Consider the following 12,078-nt stretch of genomic DNA (forward strand, 5'->3'; position numbering starts at 1 on the left):
TCCCGTCAGCTGCATTTCTATATACTAACAATGAACAATCTGAAAAGGAAATTAAGAAAACACTCCCATTGAATTTCCCATTGTGGCTCATCAGGTTAAGAACCTAACTAGTATCTATGAGGATGTGGGCCTTGTTCAGTGGGTTAAGGATCCGCCATTGCTGAAAGCTACAGTGTAGGTTGCGGATGAAGTTCAGATCTGGCATTGCTGTGGCTCTGGTGTAGGCCTACAGTTGCAGTTCTGATTTGACTCCCCCCTGCCCCCAGCCCAGGAACTTCCATATGCCATGGGTGCAGACCTAAAAAGCCAAAAAAAAGAAAAGAAAAAGAAAACACTCCCGTGTATAACAGCATCAGAAAGAATGAAATATTTAGCAATAAACCTAACCAAGGAGGTGAAAAACTTGTACACTGAAAAAATAGGAAAATAATCTATTTACATGCATGTTTTCCTATTCTGAAAAATGCAAATATAATATAGAGCCTTGAAATTCCTAAATTATTGGCAGTGTTTCCTAGAAAGCAACAATTGACATCCTTTTTATGTTTATTCTGACAGGCTACGTATGAAGGATTTTGATTACATGTTCAAACTCAGTTCCAAAGAAATGTTCTGTTTATAAATGTCAACATAGTTAATACAGGTGAAGGGTGATGTGCCATTCTTGAGGATGCCAGCAATAACTATACCTCTTCACTCTCTCTAAAGAAATCACATTGGGAAATCCAATGAGTATAAGCAATGTTGTTCTATGAATAACTTCCAAGATATACTTAATTTTTCTCTAAATCATATATGCTGGAGAGTAAGTAGTTAAGAGTGAGAGCTGAGCTGAAAGACAACCAGCTTGGACTTAAAAAAAAAAAAAAAAAAAAAAAAATCCAGGAGTTCCTGTTGTGGTGCAGCGGAAATGAACCCAACTAGGACCCATGAGGTCTCGGGTTCAATCCCTGGCCTTGCTCAATGGGTTAAGGATCCAGCATTGCCATGAGCTGTGGTGTAGGTCGCAGACATAGCTCAGATCCCATGTTGCTGTGGCTCTGGCGTAGGCCAGCAGCAACAGCTCCCGATTTGACCCCTAGCCTGGGAACCTCCGCATGCTGCGAGTGTGGCCCTAAAAAAAAAATCCAATATAGGGGAGTTCCCTGGTGGTCTAGTGGTTAGGACTCAGCACTTTCACCACTGTGGTCCAGACTCAATACCTGGTCTGGAAACTGAGATCCCACAGCAGGCCACTGCAAGCAGAGGCCGAAAACAAAAAAGTGCTAATATTCCGAAAGAAAGGGAAGGAGAACTGCTCCAGACTAAAGAAGACTAAAGAGGGAGTTCTCATGTGGTTCAGTGGGTTAAGTTTCTGGCATTGTCACTGCAGTGGCTTGGGTCACTGCTTTGGCAGGAATTTGATCCCTGACCTAGGAACTTCCACATGCCACAGGTGCAGCCAAAAAAATAAAAAGTAAAAATAAAGAAGACTAAAGAGAAGTTCCCTGGTAGCCCAGTAGTTAAGGATTCAGTGTTATCACTGCTGTGGCTTGGGTTCTATCCTTGGCCTGGGAACTTCCATATACTGTAGGTGAGGCCAAAGGAAAAGAAAGAAAGAAGACTAAAGAATTTCGAAAACTAAATGTAATAATGTGATTCTTTTTTTTTTTTTTTTTTTTGTCTTTTTGTATTTTCTAGGGCCACACCCATGGCATATGGAGCTTCCCAGGCTATGGGTCTAATTAGAGCTGTAGCTGCGGGCCTACGCCACAGCCACAGCAACATGGGATCCGAGCTGTGTCTGCGACCTACACCACAGGTCATGGCAATGCTGGATCCTTAACCCACTGAGTGAGGCCAGGGATTGAACCCACAACCTCATGGTTCCTAGTCAGATTTGTTAACCACTGAGCCATGACAGGAACTCCTGTAATATGTGATTCTTGATTGGACATTAGATTATTTAAAGTTATAAAGAATGTTATTAGAAAATGGGAAAATTTGAATATGGAGCATATATTAATATATCAATGTAAAAATTTTTGAGTGATAGTATTATTATTGTAGTTATGTGGGGAAATGTTCTTGTTCTAAGAAGATACAAGCTAAAGTATTTGGGGTGAAGTATCTGAAGTACAACTTATTTTCAACAAAAAATGTGTATATATTCATATATATATAATGTTATCTAATACATATACATATAATTTTTTATTATAGTTGATTTACAATGTTCTGTTAATTTCTCTTTCTCTCTCTCTCTCTCTCTTTTTTTTTTTCCTTTTAGGGCTGTACCTACTGCATATGGAAATTCCCACGCTTGGGGTGGAATTGGAACTGTAGCTGCCAGCCTACACTACAGCCACAGCAGTGCAGGATCCTTAACCCACTGAACAAAGTCAGGAATCGAACCCTCATCCTCATGGATACTGGTCAGGTTTGTGACCTGCTGAGCCACAATGGGAACTCCCTATACATAAAATTTTTAAAGAGAGAATGCAATAAAGCAAATGTAGCAAAATGATAGCCATTAGTGAATACAGGCAAAAATATTATGTTTATTCATTCTACTATTCTTTCAGTTTTTCTAAAGGTTTGAAATTTTTTTTAAAAAGCAGTTTAAAAAAAAGAGCAAGGGCTATGGAATTCACACTGTCTGGTTTGAATCTTGATACTGGTAACTCTAGCCTGTGTGATCTTAGGCAAAAACCTTAGCTTTTATTAATTTCCATTCCTTCATCTATAAAAAGAGTAAATTTCTCTCATAGGATAGTCATAACGATTAAATAATATTATACATATGCATTAATTATTATTATTAATTATAAGCTTGGAATTTAACTCTTTATGGAAATATTACTTAGGTGACACGTCACAGCTGACTGATCCTGGTGGGTTATACCACTGTGGAGTAGAAGGCCTCCTACAGAAAGTTCATGGAATTCAGCTGGCATGCTCCTTCAGAACTACCAGGCTAATTAAAAAATATGTGTATTTTTTATTCCCTAGGAGGCTTACAGATTGCTAAAGGCTTCACTGAAGTCTCAAGTCATCCACTATGGGGACTATCGTGAAAAAGTGGCTGAAACGTTTTATAACATGAGCAGCATCCGCTTTGCCAAAGGAGAGCTCAAAAAAGCAATTCAGCTGCTAAGGAAGGTGAATACTGGCTGGTTTTGTTACATTTGCTCCTAGGTCTATAAGCACAATATGAGGAGAGAGAGAGAATTATGTGTGTCTGTGTGTTTTTCCTTCCCTTCCCTCTCTCTCCTTCCTTTCTTCCTTTCCTCCCTCCCTCTCTCCTTTTTTTTTTTTCTTTTTTTCTTTCTTTCTTTCTTTTTTTTTTTTTTTTTTTTTTTGTCTTTTTGCCATTTCTTGGGCCGCTCCAGTGGCATATGGAGGTTCCCAGGTTAGGGGTCCAATTGGAGCTGTAGCTGCCGACCTACACCACAGCCACAGCAACGCGGGATCCAAGCCACGTCTGCAACCTACACCACAGCTCACGGCAATGCCGAATCCTTAACCCACTGAGCAAGGGCAGGGATCAAACCGAAACCTCATGGTTCCTAGTTGGATTCGTTAACCACTGCGCCACGTCGGGAACTCTTTCTTTCTTTCTTTCTTTCCTTTCCTTTCCTTTCCGTTCCTTTTCCTTTTCCTTTCCTTTTCCTTTCTTTCCCTTTCTTTCTTTCTCCCCCCCTCCTCTTTCTTTCTCTTTCTCTTTGTTCCTTCCTTCCTCTCTCTCTCCCTCTCCCTCCCTTCCTTCCTTCGAAGTGTTCTCTTTTGAAAATTCTTCATTCTTAAATGTGCTGAGGGAGAATAGGACTAGAGAAGCTTTTGTTGTGTCCATGCCTGGACCAGAGTCTTGAGAGAGTAACACCCTAATCCTGGAATCTTGATATGGCGGTAGCAGAATCTTGTGGAAGCACCCAAGATTGTGTTGAAATAAGGAACACTTTGTGTAGCCATCCTTACCCAAGTACTGGTTCCCCTTCCAGGATGCTGAGACAACCCTAGAAGTCATTCCCTGGTAGTAAGAGGTAGCAAGAAATGTGACCACAGTTGTTCAACCAGTCAATATACTAACAGACCAAGCTAACGACTTGGTAAGATTGGTAATGATATCGCTACACAGAACCCAGATATGTTCAATGTCAGAGGAAAAGTTGGTAAAGGTCAACTAATATTCAAGAGGGAAGAGTCAAAAACAATCTACACATGTACATTGGTAAACATCAAGTCTGAAGATATTTTTTTCTGATTTCAGGTTAACTAAATATAATCAGAAAATAAGTACGAAAATATTAAATAACAGGAGAAAGAAAACTTTATTTTGAAGATTCAGAGAAAAATATTCCCACCAGCAGAGTATGAGAACTACAGTTCCTCCACTTCACTGATATTTGGTATAGTTACTGCTTTTGATTTTAGCCATCCTAATAGGTACGTAGTAGAATCTCACTGTGGTTTTAATTTGTGTTTTTCTTGAGCATCTTTTCACGTACTTATTTTTCATCTGTATATCTTCTCTGGAGAAGTGTCTGTTCAATCTTTGGCCCATTTTTAAATTAGTTTTTTGTTCTCATTGACTTTTAAAACTCTTTAATATATTCTAGATACAAATTTTTTACAAGATATATGATTTGCAAATATTTCCTGCCAGTCTCTAATTTGTCTTTTCATTTTCTTAATAATGTCTTTTGAAGAGCAGATGTTTTAAAATTTAATGAAGCCCAACTTATCAGTTGTTCTTTTATGGAGTGTACTTTTGGAGTTTTATCTTAGAGGTCTTTGTGTAACCCAAATCACACAGAGTTTTCTTCTATGTTTCTTCTAATTTTTTTGATAATTTTCACATTTAAGTCTATGATTCATTAGGGTCAATTTTCCTATATGATACGAGGAATGGATCCTAGTTTTTTTATCCAATTGCTCCAGCACTACTTTTATTAGGAAAAAATCCTTCCTCTACTGAATTATTTTTGCACCTTTGTCAAAATCAGTTTGTGTATGTGTGTGTATGTGGGATTATTTCTGAACTCCATTCTCTTCTGTTGATCTATTTGTTTATCTTTATGCCAGTAGCACAACGTATTGATTATTGTGGCTTTAAAACAAGCCTTGAACTCATTTGTCCTTTGTTTTTCAAAATTGTTCTGAGTATTTTAGGTTCTTAACATTTCCATAGAAATTGTAGAATCACCATATCAACTTCTACAAAAAAAAACCCTACTGGAATTTTTATTGAAATTGCATTGAATGGTACAGATCAGTTTGGGGAGAAATGACATCTTAACAATATTGAATCTTCTCACTCATAAACACATTGTGTCACGCCCTTTGTGTAGTTCTTTAGTTTTTTCCAGTAATATTTTGTAATTTTCAATGTGCAGGTCTTGGATATCTTTTCTTAGATTTATCTGTAAGTATTTAATATTTTTCATACTATTGTAAATGTATCATTTTTGAATTTCAGTTTGATTGTTGCTAGTATATAGAAACCCAGCTGATTTTTAAATATAATAATCTGGTATCCCATGACTTTGTTAAACTCACTTGTTAGTTCTAGTAGCTGTTTTGTAAATTCCATCATATTTTCTACATTATTATGACATCTGTGAATAAAGTTTTACTTCTTCCATTCCAATTCAGATACATTTTATTTCATTTTCTTGCTTTATGGCACTGGCTATAACATCTAGTACAGTGTTGGATAGAAGTGGTGAGAACAGGTATCCTTGTCTAATTTCTGATTTTAGGGGGAAAGAATTTAGTCTTTCATAATTTGGTTTGATATTAGCTATAGATTTTTTCACAGATATCCCTTATCAGGTTGAGGAAGTTCCCTTCTACTCCTGGTTTGCTGAGAGGTTGTTTTTTTGTTTTGCTTTATTTTGTTTTACTTTGAAACCACAAAAGGATGTTGGATTTTATAAAATTGGAGGTTGGATATTATAAAATTCTTTTTCTGAACCTATTGAGATAATCTGTGATTTTTCTTCATGGTTAGTTCCTGTTGCTGTTAGTATACTCATTTTTTCTTTTCCAGTGTTGAATATGTTATTAATCCCATCCAGGGTATTTTCCCTATCAGACACTGTAATTTTCAATTTCCAGAAGTTTGAGTTCTTAAAAAATACTATTTTCCATGTCCCTACTTAACTTCTTTAAATACATGAAATAAAGTTCCATTAACCATTTTAATATACTTCTCTGTTAATTCTAACATGTGTTAGTTCTGGATTGTTTTTTATTGATAGGTTTTTCTGATTATGGATCACATGTTTCTCTTTGTATGCTCTGTAATCTTTGTTTGGATGCCAGACATTGTGTATTTTACCTTATTTGGCATTGGATATTTTTGCATTCCTGTAAGTACTTTTTTTTTTTTTTGCCTTTTTTGTCTTTTTTTTTTTAGGGCCACACCCACAGCACATGGAGGTTCCCAGGCTAGGGGTCTAATCAGAGCTACAGCTGCTGGCCTACGCCAGAGTTACAGCAACCCCAGATCTGAGCCGTGTCTGCGACCTATACCACAGCTCACAGCAATGCAGGATCCTTAACCCACTGAACAAGGCCAGGGATCGAACCTGCAACCTCATGGTTCCTAGCTGGATTCATTTCTGCTGCGCTATGACGAGAACTCCCAGTATTCTTGAACTTTGTTCTGGAACTCAGTTAAATTAGAGTTTGGTCCTCTTAGGTCTTGCTTTTAAGATATGTTAGATGGGACTAGGGCTACATTAAGTTGAGGGCTAATTATCCTCCCTTACTGAAGCAAAAGCCTCAGTACCTGTGAGTCCTCCACCCAAAGCTCCACAACAATGAGGCTTTCCAGTTTGGCTGGTGGGAACTTTACCTGGCCCTGTATAAGTATTGGACACTTTACCTGGCCCTGTATAAGTATTGGACAGTTTCCTTCAGTACCTTCAGATGATTTTATTCTCAAGCCTTGGACAGTTTTTGCACATGTTTATGTTAGTCAGGACTCCGGTGAATACAGTCATCCTTTGGTACCTGCCAGGGGATTGGTTCTAGGATCCCCGCCCTTCCCCTGCCCTCTGCCAAAACCAAAATCTGTAGATGCTCCAGTCCCTAGTATAAATGTTATAATATAGTTGGCCCTCTGTATCTGAAGGTTCCCATACTAAGGGCCAACTGTACTTGAAGCGGGTGCACAAATATATATATTCTTGTTCTTTTTCTGTGCAGCCGTATCCTCTCTGCTACTCTGCCTTGAGAGTCTTCTGAGACTCTCAGCTCCATATCCTCAAATCAGGAAGCTCCCCTTCCCTGCATCACAGCCTGGAGATGCTCTCAAAGCAGTAATCTGGGATGATCATGGGGTTTATTTCACTTGTTTTCCCTTTCTCAGAGAACACTGTCCTTCGTTGCCTAATGTTCAGTGTCGTGAAGATCATTTCAGATATATTTTGTCTACCTTTTCTTTTTGGGGGGTTGTTTCAGGTGAGAGGGTAAATCATGTCTATAATTCCATTTTGATTAGATAGAGAGATCAGCAATAAAATTTAAAGTGGAGGCATTCCTGCTGTGGTGCAGTGGGTTAAAAATCTGACTGCGGCAGCTTGAGTTGAGGGTTCAATCCCCAGCCCAGCATGGTGGGTTAAAGGATCCAACAAGGCTGCTGCTCAGATTCAGTCTCTGGCCTGGGAACTTCCATATGCTGTGAGTGGGGCCATTAGATAGATAGATAGATAGATAGATAGATAGATAGATAGATAGATGATAGATAGATAGGTAAAATTTAAAATAGAAAACTGCCTAAGAGTTTTCACTGTGAGAAGTGATCAGCATGAGAATGTAATGCAAATTTGGGACACTAGTTTCATTTATAGCCATCTATTTGGTTAAAGCTGTTTGGAAAATCCTGATGGAGACCACTGTTGTAGCCCGGTTTTAGATAAGCATTCTGTCAATTCTCAGCCCTGTTACTTTGGTCATCCACAGCCACATATGGTAGTGGAAACTTCAGCAAGATTGAATGATTCACATACAGCCGGAAGGAGACAGGGCCTTCAATTCAGACTCCTTCCTCCTTGGTAGAGAATTAAAATGTAAACTTGTGACATCTCAGTTCCACGGGTGATCTCCTGAGTCTGGTTTATAATTAAGATGCTTGAGATCTGATTCTTTTTAATCTCTTATGTTTCTCACCTCTGCTACAGTGCCTGATGATTCGAATCCTTATATATGGAAATGAGCACAGTGAAAGCCGAAATACAAAACTCTCCTTTCCCTAAGGCAGAGGTGAGTTCTGACCCTGGCCATCAACCAGGTCTTCAGTGTGGACATAGAGATAGATGGTCACTCCCTGGTTTATTCATTTAGTGGTGATTCACCTCTCTTATTCTTGCTAGTAAGGCAGAATGCCAACCTATACTGTGGATTTGGCCAAATCCTTTACTGTATCTAGTTAATTTCAAGTACTCTCTCAGAACCCAGTGTGATAGGGGTTTGCTGCAACAATATTTAGTACTGATATCTCTTTCAATGCTGAGCATTTATAACCAAAATCTGCAAGACAGTGTCTCAGCTAACAGCTTATAATAGATACAATATGGCTGATAACAATGTAAGTGAATATATTAAACTTATTTTTCTTGCTGAATGTAAAATCAAAGTCCCTAAACATAAGGAAAGTTTGAGAGGGAAATTGTTGTCTCCAAAGTTAATAATAAAGAATCTCTGCAGATTTGTTTTTAAAAATGTTTTGTATTTCAGCCAAGAGAGTGTTTGGTACAGACCTGCTCCTTTCTTTATTCTTGGCATATCATTGCTGTTTGCTCATCTCAGAATAATGTTTATGCTACAGTGTTCTTTTGTTGAATATATACTGACCTCGTAAAACTGAGCTGGGTCCTATTCATAAAGTTTTTAATCCTCACAAATACCCTACATGCTAGTTTTCATTTGACAGAAGGGAGCCTACTATTCTGTAAAGGAACATGCCTGAATTCACTTAAGTCTTAGAGGTTTGGACTCAAGCATGTGTGATCTAAAGGCCACGTGCCTCCTCCTAGAGCCCTCTAACAAAGATGGCAGGCATCATTATGGCGTGAGAGTTAGGACCCTGATTGCATTTCACTGGAGGTGGCTCACAAGTGAAACTTTCTCACCGGGCTGGGCAGGTGGGGTACAAGATGGGCATAGAGAATACATTTAGCCCGTCCTTGTCCCCACCTACCTCAGTCAGAGCCACACCTAAAAGAGGCCGAGTGGAAGACTGTCTCCTGTTTCACCTTATCCAGGAGAGCACTTCTCTAGCGTCTCTCAGTGATGCCCACAGCAGGAGGGTCTATGGGGAGCTTTGCCTCCTGCCTGCTGGTGTATTTAAAAGTATATTTCCTTAGTCAGTAGCCATGGCAAAATTAATAGCAACTATAATGTAGAACTCCTTCCAATTCCCTGGCATTGTAAAATACATATACTATTTATTTCTGATTTATAAATAACCCTGTTGTGTAGGTGTTTTTATCTTTCCTGGGCAGGTGATGAAAATGAGGCTCAGAAAGTTTGAATATCTTATTTAAAATCATCTAGCTGATAAGTGTGATTAGACTCGAACCGAGATCTGTCTTATTTCAAAATATGCACTGCCTTTCACTATATAATAGGGATTCTGACTTTAAGGAGTTTGAGAATACATTTGGGGACACCTGATCAGCAGGTCCACCTCCAGAGCCTCATTTTACACAAGGGAAACTGAGAACGAATATGTTCAAGTTAAATTACCCAGGGGGAGGTAGAGCTGGAATTTGAATCTGCTCTCTGTAGGCAATGGAGCTTGCTCTCTGAAGGCAGACTGTCTGGATTTTATATCTGGCTGTTATCCTCAACTCTCTGACCCAGGCGAAGTGACTTAACCTCTCTCAGCCTCTATTTATTCATCAAAAAGTGGATTTTCTGAAAACTCATGAGATCAAATAATAATACAGCACTTAAATCAGGGCCTGACAGGTCTTAAGTAGTCAATGAATGTTGGCATAAGAGTAAAATAATAAGAATTATCTTTCTGAGATGCTGTAGAGAATAGGTCAGAATGTTTTGATAAGAAGCTTCTATCACCCTATTACTATTTCACACTGAGTGATAGGCAAAGAATATATATTACTGGAGTCAGCCCTGTCAACTTAACCTGCTTCTGACACTTACTAAGTATGTGACCTTGGGAAAATCACTGAACCTCTGAGCCTCGGTTTGTCCATCACTAAAATACAGAATATATATATATATATATATCTCCTAAAGAGTTGTACATTTTAAATAAAATAACATATATAACATGTATAGGGCAGCGCCTGACAGAGTATGTGCTCAGTAAATGTTAGAAAAACACACTTCTCTCTCCATTCTTCTGTAGTACATGGCCTTCTGTTTCCAGGGCAATGGGTCAGAATATTTGGAAATCGGGGTAATTGTTAGGCAGTATGACATTATGTTTGTACATTTGAGACTAAGAATTTGAGTCTTTGAACATATCTAAAGTACATTTTGTACTCTGAAGGTAATAATAAACTAAAAGATTTAATTTCAGACCAGAAATGCATGTTTCCTCAAAACTGGGACAAAAGGTCTACTCAGCTTGTGTTTAAAAAGAGAAACTTCAGAATAGCTGGAGTGAATGCATTTCCTCGGTAGCTTGAGGTTGCTTTTCCCTCAGGTCTCTTACTGTTCCTCATTCCTAAATTAAGAGGCCTTGTGTAACCCAATTCAGACCCCAGGTAGTATGAATTTCTTTTGGTTCTTAGAGACTAACTCTACTTTCTGTAAATGACAGTGAGACCTAGACCTACCAAACTATATGGTTGGGGAAAAAAAGAGTCTTTGGAAGGACTCTGCTGTAGCAGAAGTTGAGTCAGTGAGAAGTTGAGTTAGTTTCCTTTCCCTGAAACAAGCCCATGTCTCATTCCTTAAGAACTGCTGAGCAAAGCCATAGGAGTGGCTGCCAAAGCCTGGATGTCCCCCCTCTCCGCAAAAAAACCCACCAAACAAACAAAAAACAACCCTTCCCCAAAAAACCCCCAAACCCCCAGTGCAGGAATTATTGTCTTTGATTGAGCATCTCACTGGAATAATCACTCCCAGATGTCCTGGACTCTGCTAGTTTTCCGATGTGCTCTTGTGCTTTCCACCCCCCTCCGGAAACGCAGTGACAACTCTCACTGGACTTTCATTGCCAGGAGCCCAATTTCTTGGCTTCTGAAGCCTCTGCAAAGAAGTGAAAGCAGAACTGGCCCCTTGAAATAGGAGTTAATTCCAAGGTTGGATGTTGTTGCAAGGGCCTCAAATAAGAATTTAGTGTAAAGAAAAGGCATGGAAAATCTCAGATTTGGAAGTAAACTCTGAGATTGGTCTGACTTTTTACCTAAATCACAAATGGCCTTCAGTTTTAATCATTTACATATAAACTCCCTCAAAGCTCTAGAAATACGAAGATGTTTTCCTTTAGGAAAATAGACACCCATGACCAGATTCCAAGTCAGTCTGTAGCAAAGCTTTCACAGAAATGTAAACAGAGAGGACAAGTAATACACTGTGAGGCTGGAATGTGGATAGTGACTGTGTGTGCATTGTGGGCAGGGGCCTGAGTCTTCAAAGAAAAGTAACATCTCAACAGGTAGAAAAGCCAGAGGAGGGCATTTCAAGGAGCACAAACAGCAGCATGATGGCACAGAGAGACTTGAGAGTTCCGAGGAAAAACAAGTGGCTTTGAGTTGTTGTAGTTGAAGGTCTATGAGTAAGAATATGCTGGAGATGAGCTTGGAAAGATAAACTGGGGTCGGATTGTGGAATATTTTATGTGCTGTGCTAATGAGCTTAGAATTTATTCTGTAGACAGAAGGTAAAAAAGAGTTTTGAGCAGGATGTGACATGATCAGTTCCTGGCTTTAGGACATTAACTGTCAGCCATGGGAAGGATGGATGAGACCTTGGGAGATCGCAGAAGTCAGGAGACCAGTTATGAGGCAGATACAATAGTCCAACAGAGAGGTGTTGAGAACCTTAAGTATCTAAAACCATGGTAGAAGGAGCATGGAGATGATGGGTTGAGAACAATTTGGAGGTAAGACCTTG

The 12,078-nt window shown here is 39.0% G+C and overlaps 1 protein-coding gene across 16 annotated transcripts in view; it reads left to right on the forward strand.

The window, feature by feature from the left end:
* The window catches only part of TTC23L (tetratricopeptide repeat domain 23 like), a 58,754-nt gene that overhangs the window by 39,191 nt on the left and 7,485 nt on the right, over positions 1–12,078 (forward strand). For 5 of the 16 annotated variants that reach the window (XR_014831148.1, XR_014831151.1, XR_014831144.1 and 2 more), the window contains 3 exons: positions 2,992–3,141; positions 4,250–4,388; positions 8,169–8,250. Coding sequence is in view for 3 of the 16 variants with exons in the window: in XM_085002069.1 (XP_084858195.1) it covers positions 2,992–3,141; positions 8,169–8,243 (225 nt within the window). In the remaining 13 variants the exon portion in view is untranslated. Of the gene's footprint in view, positions 1–2,991; positions 3,142–4,249; positions 5,630–8,168; positions 8,251–12,078 lie in introns of those variants that run through there. The other 11 variants (XR_014831150.1, XR_014831145.1, XR_014831152.1 and 8 more) reach the window with 7 other exon arrangements.

This window comes from Sus scrofa, chromosome 16 (genome assembly GCF_054392235.1).
Source record: "Sus scrofa isolate SSC_HxYL_T2T_F1_AM1 chromosome 16, Sscrofa_HxYL_maternal_Yorkshire_Landrace_v2.0, whole genome shotgun sequence".
Classification (NCBI taxonomy): domain Eukaryota; kingdom Metazoa; phylum Chordata; class Mammalia; order Artiodactyla; family Suidae; genus Sus; species Sus scrofa.